This window comes from Littorina saxatilis, linkage group LG13 (genome assembly GCF_037325665.1).
Source record: "Littorina saxatilis isolate snail1 linkage group LG13, US_GU_Lsax_2.0, whole genome shotgun sequence".
Classification (NCBI taxonomy): Eukaryota; Metazoa; Mollusca; class Gastropoda; order Littorinimorpha; family Littorinidae; genus Littorina; species Littorina saxatilis.
In genome coordinates this window covers 29,021,574-29,033,903 of record NC_090257.1, presented here as the reverse complement: position 1 = coordinate 29,033,903, position 12,330 = coordinate 29,021,574, and the positions used below count along the sequence as shown (strand labels likewise).

General features: G+C 42.7%; 1 protein-coding gene across 1 annotated transcript in view; it reads right to left on the bottom strand.

The window, feature by feature from the left end:
* Nucleotides 1–2,117: 2,117 nt before the first annotated feature.
* Nucleotides 2,118–12,330, bottom strand: part of LOC138945985 (tenascin-R-like) — a 26,527-nt gene continuing 16,314 nt past the window's right edge. Inside the window, exons 7-9 of the mRNA XM_070317518.1 lie at nucleotides 10,949–11,045; nucleotides 7,564–7,731; nucleotides 2,118–2,555 (exon numbers count right to left, since the gene is read on the bottom strand). Coding sequence (XP_070173619.1) covers nucleotides 2,311–2,555; nucleotides 7,564–7,731; nucleotides 10,949–11,045 — 510 coding nt within the window. The 3' untranslated portion in view covers nucleotides 2,118–2,310. The remainder of the gene's footprint in view (nucleotides 2,556–7,563; nucleotides 7,732–10,948; nucleotides 11,046–12,330) is intronic.

The window sequence follows — 12,330 nt, the reverse complement described above, 5'->3', positions numbered from 1 at the left end:
CGTAAGCATGCAAATATAAAATTAACCCCCCAAAAAACATAATCAAACGTTCTCATGCAAACCTTAAATCAACGTTCACATGCAAACGTTAATTTAACGTTCTCCTGAAAACATTTAAATAATATAATTTGTATATGTTAACGTTACAAAAATGTTTTTTTAACATTTCACAGCAAACTGTTTTATAAGCGTTTTCAGGCAAACCTTTAATTAACGTTTGAAAATGATTTGATTTTAAACGGTTATGTGTCTGGTTATTTAACATTTTTTTAACGTTTCATTGCGAACCGTTTTATAATCGTTTCAAGGCAAACGTTAAATTAACGTTTGAAAATGGTTTGATTTTGAAAGGTTATGAGTCAACGTTTTTTTAACGCTTTTCTAACGTTTCATTGTAAACGTTAAATTAACGTTTGAAAAAGGTTTGCGATGAAAACGGTTTGCATGCTAACGTTAATTTTACGTTAATTTAACGTTTGCGTAAGAACGGTTTTTCTGCTAACGTTAATTTAACGTTAGTTTAACGTTTAATGCTAACCGTAAACCAAAACCAAACCATGCTAACGTTAATTTAACGTTAGCATGCTATCAGGGACATGTCACACTAACACCAAAGCTGGAAGATAACAGTCAGCCAGCATATGTATCTGACTTTCTGCGTCTATTTGCATGTACTTGTGAACTCATTTGAAGATGCACACACAAACACACACACACACACCACCACCACCACCACCACCCCCCCACCACCACCAAAACCACACACACACATACAATCTCTCTCTCTCTCTTACTCTCTCTCTGTGTCTCTCTCTCTCTCTCTCTGTCTCTCTCTCTCTGTCTCTGTCTCTGTCTGTCTGTCTGTCTCTCTCTCTCTGTCTCCCTCTCTCTGTCTGTATGTCTGTCTCTCTCAGTGTCTCTGTCTCTCTCTGTCTCTCTGTCTCTGTCTCTCTCTGTCTCTCTCTCTCTCTCTCTCTCTCTCTTTCACACACGCTGGAGCAACATAGATAGAACACTGTTTCTAAGAGGCAGGAATGTTTTCAGCATTTGAGACAACCCCTTTAACAACAATTGTTCGATGCGGCCAAAACCCGAAACAGTCCTACCTGGATGACACAAACATTACGCCATGAAATGCACTAGTTTGACCTCCATTTTGCAAAACTGGTCCAGGGGCTCTGGCAAGGGCCTACATTTTAACATCTGGTACAGAAAATTATGAGGACCTAATTAATACCAATGTGCCTATAGTCTACAAACGTAAACTCATGTTAGGTATACTTTATGGGAACATATTTTATTCTTCTTCGTTTGTAAAAATGTTTGTAGCTGGCGAGACATTTTCAAAAAACCTGGTCCCAGGCGTAACGCAAACGGGCAATAGTACCCGCTATTACGAGCTAGTCGTGTGACAGAGAGTTTTCTTGCACACGAGACTGTAGATGTTTCACGACGGCTTTAACCAGAGTGAGACAGCAGCAGTCGAGTGTGCAAGAAAACTCTCTGTCACACGACTAGCTCGTAATGGCGATTATGTCTCACAGCATAGACATAGAAAGATATAAATGAGTTTTTGGGGACGAAATAACAGGCACGAAACCAGACTGACAACACAATTGCCTTTTCACACATTTTTTACTGTTTCATTATCGGTTTGTTTGTATTTCTTTCTATTTCTCTGTCTGTCTGTTTTCTCTGTCTACCTTCTTACATTTCTCTGCATGCCTGCTTGTCTGTTTGTTACGTTGGTCTGTCTGTTTGTTACGTTGGTCTGTCTGTTTGTTTGAGGATTTGTGTCTTTGCAGGACTGTTGTGTTTGTTTGCTTGTTTGTTTCTTTGTTTGTTAATGCCGCTCCAGATAATTTTCAAATGTAATTAGAACTTTCCACTTGCAACATTCCAATCCCATGGGTAAAGCAAACCACTACACAGCCAAACAAACATACAAACATACAAACACACACATACACACACACACACACACACTTACACACACACACCACACACGCACGTACGCACACACACACACACACACACACACACACACACACTCTCGCGCGCGCGCATGCACGTTTGCGCACACATTCTTACAAATATATGTTTTTTCACATCATAGCCTTTGTTGCTTTTTCCAAAATAGGAAATGTTTAATTGCCAATATTACAAACAAAACCAAAACAAAACAGGAAGGTCAAAGGCACAAACATCCATTGTGAAAGAAATGAACACACAAAAACGCATTTTAATTAATGATAAATGTTGCTTTGAAGAAAGTTCATAACACAGAAGTAGGTTGCTCACAGCGTCGCTCTACATGGGCCTGATCTTCATCTCAGTGAACTTCATGGAGTGGTAATCGCCTCCAAAGGTGTTCCAGCTCACCCCGTTAGGGGAAGGAGCATTGCTGGTCTTGTAGTCACCGTTCAGGTTGGAGTCTTGGCAGGCCTTGTACCACCAGGCGCCGTGGTAAACATATGCACAGTTCCCGCCGGCCGTGTCGTGGTCCCTGTCCTTGGTGGAGAACTGCCCACCACGGTGCCAGGCCAGGCTGTCACCTGAGGATGGATAGCCATAAGGTGGTCAGTGTGTGTGTGTGTGTGTGTGCGTGTGTGAGAGAGAGAGATAATGTGTGTGTGCGTGTGTTAACATGCGTGTGTGTGTGTGTGAGTTAATTTGTGTGTGTGTTTGTGTGTATGTGTGTGCGTGTATGGGAGTGTGTGTGTGTGTGTGTGTGTGTGTGTGTGTGTGTGTGTGTGTGTGTGTGTGTGTGTGTGTGTGTCCGCGCTTTCGGTGACAAGCAGAAAACCAAGAGTAGCAAGGACCAAGGCAAGAACAGATAACTCTTATCTTCGTTCCCTACAAATTGCCAAAACATGGGGTCAGGGCATGGTCAATTTAGTGGGGTTGGGAAAATGCGGATAAAAACGTTATGTAAAGCTGGTCGAGGGGACAGTTCATTACGAATGAAAGTGGGAAGGTATAACTCAAAGGCGCACACCTTTTCGCCTTCCACAGTGCTAAATTTGTGGTGAAAACGACGAAGTAAATAGTTTGAAAATATTGTTTTCTGCTTTCTAGATCGTGCACCATTACAGTCTTCACAGTCTAGTGATATTTCAAGTCCCAAGAGCGCAAAACGATGATAAAAATAATTATCGCATTTTTACTGATCACATGACAAAACATGCTGTTGTCATTGGTCAACTAGGAACTGTATATCAATTGACATCGCGCAGGAAGTTCCCAGCGAATTTGATATCGCGCAGGAAGTAGTTCATCAATTTTAATTTTGAAGAATAAAATCTCACCTGAAGGAAACAAATGTCTCCCTTTTTTTAAATCACAAATTTATAAAAGAAAAGTAATTGAATCAGAAAGATTAAGCTGTGCAATGAATAAAATCAAACTTTTCCCACCCAGCTTTAACAGAGAAGTAGTAGAAAAGAATGTTACAATCTTACCGACTGACCTTGAAAGTACCAGTAGTGGCAGTACTTAGAAAACTGTGAGATCTCTTGCAGTGTTTCAGCGCACATCACTCACAAAAAGGCAGGAAATGAGCAGCCGATTTAAACAGTTCGCACCTGCATGAACCATTGTCCACCTTTCTTAGTCGTAGCCATACAACATCAACCGAACAACTTTCAGCATCTTTCACAGTCACAGCGCCGTCGGAGGACGCCATTTTGGATGCGTCGTAAGCGAGACTGAGCTTCGACAACATTATTATGCAGTCCGCCGATACCGACAAATACCTGGAAGCTTTCTTGGGCACAGAAAATGAGCCAGAGGACTTCGCTGATACTGCCTGGCGCACTTCAGTTCCTGCCATCGTTTAGAATTGCCAAATCGAAGTCAAAAAGAATACGACTGAGGAAGTAACTGGGACATGCTTCGCTGTTCCTTCGAACTGGCAACTCCACTGAACTTGTTAGACTTTGTTGGTGATCTGTTTCGACCGTATATTTTTGTTCTTTTTTCATAATAAATGCCTTATTTTGTCTGAGAAAAAGAACCCGTTACTGAAAAATAAAAGTAAGAGCAGCAAAGTTACGAAAGCAGGAAAAGACAACCCAACATTTCCAACATTAAATACAAGGCAGTAGCCTCCCTTGCGTTTGTCCGACTTCTTAGGTAGGTTTATGATTCCTACAGTTCCGAAATCGAATGCGATAAAATCGTTATCGTTAGATTTGACTGTGATATCAACATTTATCAGTCTGAATGTCTCGACCGGTCGAAAGGCTGAATCATATCAGATCTCGATATGATTTCAGCTTTCTCGACATTCAGACTGATGAATGTTGATATCACAGTCAAATCTAACGATAACTAATACAATTCAAGGTGGATAAATATTGTTTTGCGATCGATGAAACAGGTAACACTCGTAATTTCCGAGTACTGACGGAGATGTCCGGCAGTTGTTCAGCTGTCAGGCGAATGCCCTTCTGGATCCCTTGTCGGCATTCTTCGATTCCTGATGAATGTTTACAAGCAGAGGTAGATGAAGAAAGCCAAAAAACTGTGTCTTCTTCTGAGCCAGCGTTTTGGACCACCATTGCTTCCAAAACTGGTAAACAAGTCTGTATGCCTGACGCAAAAGATGGCGTAATCGGTGTAATGACGTATTGCTATGCGAGTGACATCTCATCTTCTTCGAAGATTCTGGTCACCAAAAAAGGGAAAGTAGATATTGCATGATTTCACTGTGTGTTTCCGCATTAGTGACAGGTAATGTTCGAGGGGTTTTCGGCAACGGTGAACATTCTTTCTCGCACCACCTTATTAGTAAGCCAATGTATGACTCACCTGAACAAAAGCACTACTATAAAAGCATACATCTCGACTAAGACTTCTCACATAACAGTTCTTTTGACTTGATTGTCCGTTAAAAATCACAGACATGCATACCCCAAACATGTTTTTATTTTCGTCATCCTTGATTTGTTTTAAACAATGCTTTGCCTGTTTTTGATAATATGATAAACTTTGTTCATAATTTTCATGATTTTGTTTTGAAAAATCTTCATTTGAATGGGCGGGTTCCATTTCTTTTTTACAAAACGTGTCCGAGTGGTGTTTGCACCCTACCCAATTAAAATCATCACAACAAATCCCTTTCAGTTGCGATTTGAACAAATGAAATAAAAAAAAAATTCTGGTTTCTAAAACCCCAGACAATTGTTCCGCATTGAATGTTTTAAAAAAATCTCGAAAAGTACAAATTGGTTGGTGCCATGCTACCAAGAGTAGGAGAGAGAGAGAGAGAGAGAGAGAGAGAGAGAGAGAGAGAGAGAGAGAGAGAGAGAGAGAGAGAGAGAGAGAGAGAGAGAGAGAGAGAGAGAGAGAGAGAGAGAGAGAGAGAGAGAGACGCTTGACGCTTTGAAAGTTTAATGTCTTTAGCAAATGAAAGCTTTATCGACAGTTGGTATCGCACACCATTGCAAATGAACATATTTACATGAATATTGAAAATGAAAGTATTTACACGAAATACACAGACTTTCTCTAGCATGGTCACCATGCCGGGTATGTTTTACTGTACAGTTCCTTTGGAAGACAATTAATTTGTTCTTTTTGTCCTTTTTTAATGCAGCTCTGATTTACCTGTTGCTTATGTCTCGCAGAGTTAACCTGTGTAGATAGTTACTGCTTGGTGAAAGTCAGAAGCGACACCCGTGCATCCTAGATTTCTTCGTAATAATGTATGTTGTGTGCACACACACACACACACACACACACACACACACACACACACACACATACGCACACATACACGCACACACGCACACACACACACACACACACACACACACACACACTCACACATACACACACACACACTGTCGCGATTTAGTGACATGGATCGAGAAAGTGTCACTCTGTGGGGTGCCTTTCTCGAATTGCGACTGTTTTCTGTCAACGGCTTGGGGTTTTAGCTGACAGAGCATAGCGAATACGGGAATTTCGTGTTGCACGGATTTCACGTGGGTGATTTCTGCTGTCAGGGCAAAACTGTCGATAACTGAACTGGGGTAGTGACAAGGTGAGTCACGTGATTTTTGTCAAGGTCGTCTGTGTGAGACAAGTATCGACACACTCGGAACTCGGCGGCTAAAGGGAACGGTCGGTGTCATATTTTCCTGCGAGTTTGATGGTCTTCAACGCGTTGACTTCTGCATTGAATTTTAACGTGCCGTTCTGCTTGCACAGTAGGGCTTAAAGGAACTTCAAGTAGGAACCACCTTCTCACTGTCTACATGCTGGCTGACGGACGGGGCGTCAATGTATTTCTTCGCTGTGCGGGGAGGGTTTTCCACCGCATAAGGATTCAGCGCAAGAGGGTGGATGACGGTATTTCTGTTGACGAACGGAAGCCATTCAAAAGAGGAAGCGGATTCGCTTAAAAGAGAGAGCTACCTACATTAGGCTGTTGAGGTAATAAATCATTATTTAACGCTGTTGACGAGTCTGTGTTTGTGGAATGAAATACTCTCTGTTGTTCTTTCCAGGTTAGCGCATAATTTGCTCTTTGTGACGCTAAAATACTAATCTGTATATGGTTTTTGCAGATATGGAGAGAAGGATGGAAAATGGCTGATTTGTTGTTGTAAAAGTTCGTTTGTGCAGGCCCACGTGCTCGATGAAATATGTAAAGGTGACATGTTTGAAGGTGGAGGGTAAAGGGTTGCGTGGCATGATTAGTGCACCGATGCTTTTTATTGCAGCCTATCCTTCTACGTAACGTTCTTCTACGTAACCTGAGTGTTGGAGCTGTAACCTGCTAACCTGGTGTTCTGGTGTACTGGTGATTGCTGTCGCTGTCGTCATCCTGCCAATCTACACTTCTATCTTCTGGTAGACTACGGGGAGGATCTTTAACGACTGAGTGTGGCGCCTGATGTCTCCACTGTTCCCCGCTTCGTTGCCACGCCAGCCGGCACTACATTCAACGGAGCAGTTGTGGAGACTATAGACTAATCACGGGTCGCCCACTCTGTGGCAAAAAGCTAAGTGCACCATGTCATAGCGCCCTTATACCACCTTGTCATCTTGTATATTAATGATTTCATGTGAGTGGAGACAACGTGGGGTGTGTGACACCTGCATTAACCAGCACTTTTTACAGATCAGCTATTTTTTCTTAACTATACACGGGATCAGCGTGTTACTATAATTTTCTATACTTTAACTGGCATTTTTGTCAGTGACCACTTGATTTACGTTTTGAACGTAAAAAGATCATCTTTTGGAGTGAAGTCTCGAGGGAGGTGGCGCGATATTACATAAACAGGCGTCTGGAACTTATACTTTTGTTGATTCTATTTATTTGTATGACTGCGAGAGTGGATCGTGGTGTGGTTAGTTAGTTAGAAGTAACTAACCGTTCATAATCACCTTATGTGATATATTGAAACGTGACACACACACTCACACACACACACACACACACACACACACACACACACACACACACACACACACACACACACACACAATTCCCTTATCTTCCCAAATGTACGGCTAAATTTGCATAGCCCCATATTGTTAGACACGTACCAGCATTTCCTCCGGTGAAGTTGTCAAAGTGCAAAATAAAGTTGGTGTCACTACCCTCCACGTAGAACCCGCTATATGTCGCATAGCCTCGAGTCTCATTCCACATCTTGAGGTCGACCCGCAGCTGGTAACGCCGTGAGGTGGTCAGGCTGTGCAGCGCGTCCAGTCCTGCACCATAGGAAAGGAAACAATCAAAAATGTGTTTCTCTTAGTCTAGATCTGCTTAACTATCTGCAGTTCTTTCCCTTTGCTTTATATCATCGGTGTTCGATGGGTTTACAGGCGTTTTTCGTTTGTTTCTAGACATCAAAACCTTCTTTGACAAAGAAACGAATTAAATTATTGTCTCCCAGGTACGGATAAATCCGTACCCACTCATATGGCTCTATCTGACCAGGTACGGATATAAATATTATCCGCTCAGACTGTTAGCTTCAGTCGCTTCCTGTAACGTTCATTTAACGCCTGCATTCCAGCGTGTTGATACACACTCTACACAGTTAGCCTACTACAATTCTGAGTGACCTGCTGCACAGCTGGTCTCTGCTAAAAAAAGGAATTGGTCAACATAGGTGGGGTAGAAAGTGTTAAATGAGCACCACTGAACACAAACCGACACTAAAGAAAAACAGAACACTATAAATACGTCAAGCAGTGAATGTTGTTTTTGACGTCATCTCTTCGGAGTCACGTGGTGTACTTGTCACCTGCAATCGTTTTCCCATAATTATGAGTTCGGGCGTATCTTTTGCTTTGTTTTTGGTTTTTGTGTGGGTTTTTTGACAGCTTCTTCTTCTTCTTCTTCTTCTTCTTCTTCTTCTTCTTTTTCTTCTTCTTCTTCTTCTTCTTCTTCTTCTTCTTCTTCTTCGTTCATGGGCTTAGACTCCCACGTTCACTCATGTTTTTAGCACGAGTGGATTTTTACGTTTATGACCGTTTTTAACCCGCCATTCAGGCAGCATACGCCGATTTCGGGGGAGGCATGCTGGATATGTTCGTGTTTCTATAACCCACCGAACTCTGACATGGATTACAGGATCTTTTCCGTGCGCACTTGGTCTTGTGCGTGCGTGTACACACGAAGGGGGTTAAGACACTAGCAGGTCTGCACATAAGTTGACCTGGGAGATCGAAAAAATCTCCACTCTTAACCCACCAGCAATAACAATTCTTTGAAAGTTTCACCAAGGAAACCTGTGAGCTAGCGGACAACGCCTGCGACAATGACGATGTCTTTGGAGCAAGAACATTAGCTACGCCTGCCAGTGTTGACAAGTGCACGAACAATGCCTGATTACTTTACAGATAAGTTATTTAAGCAGTTCATGACAAATTGTGATGAATTTTAAATATTTTTTTTTTCAGACTTTATATCAGGGATGCTTAACGAATTGCAACGAGTTACTGTGACATGGGTGGCCGAGTGGTAACGCACTTGCGCTCGGAATCGAGAGGTTGCGTGTTCGACCCTGGGTCGGGCCGCTATTTTCTCCCCCCTTTCCTAACCTAGATGGTGGGTTCAAGTGCTAGTCTTTCGGATGAGACGAAAAACCGAGGTCCCTTCGTGTACACTATATTGGGGTGTGCACGTTAAAGATCCCACGATTGACAAAAGGGTCTTTCCTGGCAAAATTGTATAGGCATAGATAAAAATGTCCATCAAATACCCGTGTGACTTGGAATAAAGGCCGCGAAAGGTGAACATTCGCCCAACAGGCTTGAGGTTTGCTGGTCGATGTGAATGCGTGATATATTGTGTAAAAAATTCCATCTCACACGGCATAAAAGCGCTTTGAACTTCGGATAAGGCGCTATATAAATAAAGAGAATTATTATTATTATTATGCACACGCACACGTTAGCAAAAGCAAAACACAAAATGTTAATAGAACACGCTTTAGTTTTGCAGAACATCTTTATTTTAAGTTATGTGTATATGTCGTGCCGCTCCCATGGGGTCGCCTTCACGCGGCGGGAGCGTTTAAACAGAGCTACCCCACCCCTTTACTTCTCTTCTTTTGTCTTATTTCTGCCTTACCAGTCCTTTCACCTATATTTCCTTCCAAGAAAACTCTCCCTACTATTCCCTGCAGTTTTCCAATTCTTTTCTTGTTGTCTTATTTCTACCTGACTGGATCCATCACCTTTATTTCACTTACCAAAAGTCTTCTTTTCCACATCCTTATTTCTCTGCACCCCGCATGTCGTAAGAGGCGACTAACGGATTCTGTTTCTCCTTTTACCCTTGTTAAGTGGTTCTTGTATAGAATATAGTCAATGTTTGTAAAGATTTTAGTCAAGCAGTATGTAAGAAATGTTTAGTCCTTTGTACTGGAAACTTGCATTCTCCCAGTGAGGTCATATATTGTACTACGTTGCAAGCCCCTGGAGCAATTTTTTGATTAGTGCTTTTGTGAACAAGAAACACTTAACAAGTGGCTCTATCCCATCTCCCCCCTTTCCCCTATCCCATCTCCCCCCTTTCCCCCGTCGCGATATAACCTTCGTGGTTGAAAACGACGTTAAACACCAAATAAAGAAAGAAAGAAAGAAAGAAAGTATATGTCGTGCCGAATTCACGTAATTGCCGAATTCGCGAAATCGGCAACATTTTTGCCCATTTCACGTAATCGGCAAAACGCTGCCCATTACGCGAGATCGGCAGCGTTTTGCCGAAAACGCGTAAAGGCTCGTTAAATGTGCCGATTTTGCGAAATCGGCGGCCCGTTTTGGGCTTTAAAGTTCTCAAATGCCTGGGATATCATCACACTTAGACAGCTAGACACTCGAATGGATAAATATTGCAATAATCGATAAGTTATGGCAAGTTATGGCAAAAAGTGTAGTTTTATGGCATTTCCGGAGTTATGCTCGACACAGACCAACATAGACCATAAAAACCAAAAATAGCGAGGTCAAGTAATGTTAATGTAATGTTCTGGTGACAAAAAAATTAACAGACTGGCTGTCACTTTTGCGAACTGGACACATTTGTGACCCTCCACCTTAAATGAGTCGCATGTCACCTCGCGCGGTTCTGCACTAGGCTTAATAAGTCCGGGGAGTGTCTGGTAACAGTGTGAGGGTCACCTTAGTCACAGGCTTATAACTGAAACAGTTTTCGCTCTTTTCTAAAACGGGTTTCTCCACTGGATAGAGCATAAAAAACTCTTTAGGAAAATGTAAAAATATGAAAATCATGCAAAGGTGACATGCGACTCATTCCGTGGTGGAGGGTCACATTTTAGGAGGCTTTACGCATTTTCGGCAAATCGCTGCCGATTTCGTGTAATAGGCCAATTACGGGAAATGGGCAAAAATGTTGCCGATTCCGCGAATTCGGCAATTCCGTGAATTCGGCACGACATATATATTGATAACGAACCTAGCCAGAAGCTGCCCTCCAGGTCACCAAAGCCATTGCGATATTGCGCCCAATCCCGGTAGAAGTCCACAGAGGTGCCCTGTCTTCTCTGGAAGACCTGCAAACAAAGAGCGGTATTAGTGAATTGATGAGGGTGTGCGTGCAAGGGCGTGCGTGCATGGGTGTGCGTATTGGAGTATCCTATGAACTGATTATTTTTGACCTTCTTTCAACACCGTTGTGTGCAAGCATATGTGACCCTCCACCACGGAATGAGTCGCATGTCACCTTTGCATGGTTTTCATATTTTTACATTTTCATAACGAAAGTTTTATGCTCTATTCAGTGGTGAAAACCGTTTTAGAAAAAAGCGAAAACTGTTTGAGTTATAAGCCTGTGACTAAGGTGACCCACACACTGTTACCAGACACTCCCCGGACTTATATATCAAGCCTAGCGCAGAACCGCGCGAGGTGACATGCGACTCATTTTGTGGTGAAGGGTCACATAGTTTTCACCAAAACTTAATGTTATGTGTAACCATGCTCTTGGAATAGTCAATTCATTCCATTTTGGCGAGGGGGGGGGGAGGTTGGGGGTGGGGGGCTGACAGCAGAAGATTGCAGTCAAGGCATCCTTTATCTTTTAATATTTCACCGTGTTTCGTTCATGGATGTGAAGGTTACATCTCCTCTGATGGTTCGCATGAAAATACGGTAAATCCACTTCACGATATTAGCAAGATCTAGATGTGTGCGGGAACGTTTACGGGTAACGTCATCCAATCTAGTTTTTACGTCACGCGTTTGCCAAGATCTGCAGTCTTGGTGTGAGTAAAACAACGCATGCATTTGGAACATTTGTGAAAAAAGTGAGTCAGGGTTGACGCAATATCTACACGTACACGTACAGGTCTTTGCTACAGGTTCGATCATCTGGAGCACTGTATTGAGCAAGCATACACACGTGATGTAACGACATTGATGCAATGTATGCGAGTCACCTACGTGGAAATAAGAAAACTGTCCGTTTGTTCTGTATGTTTGCATAATTATGTACTTGTACGTATTCCAGACCGGCACGGTTGGCCTAGTGGTAAGGCGTCCGCCCCGTCATCGGGAGGTCGTGGGTTCGAACCCCGGCCGGGTCATACCTAAGACTTTAAAATTGGCAATCTAGTGGCTGCTCCGCCTGGCGTCTGGCATTATGGGGTTAGTGCTAGGACTGGTTGGTCCGATGTCAGAATAATGTGACTGGGTGAGACATGAAGCCTGTGCTGCGACTTCTGTCTTGTGTGTGGCGCACGTTATATGTCAAAGCAGCACCGCCCTGATATGGCCCTTCGTGGTCGGCTGGGCGTTAAGCAAACAAACAAACAAACAAACAAACGTATTCCAGTCCCT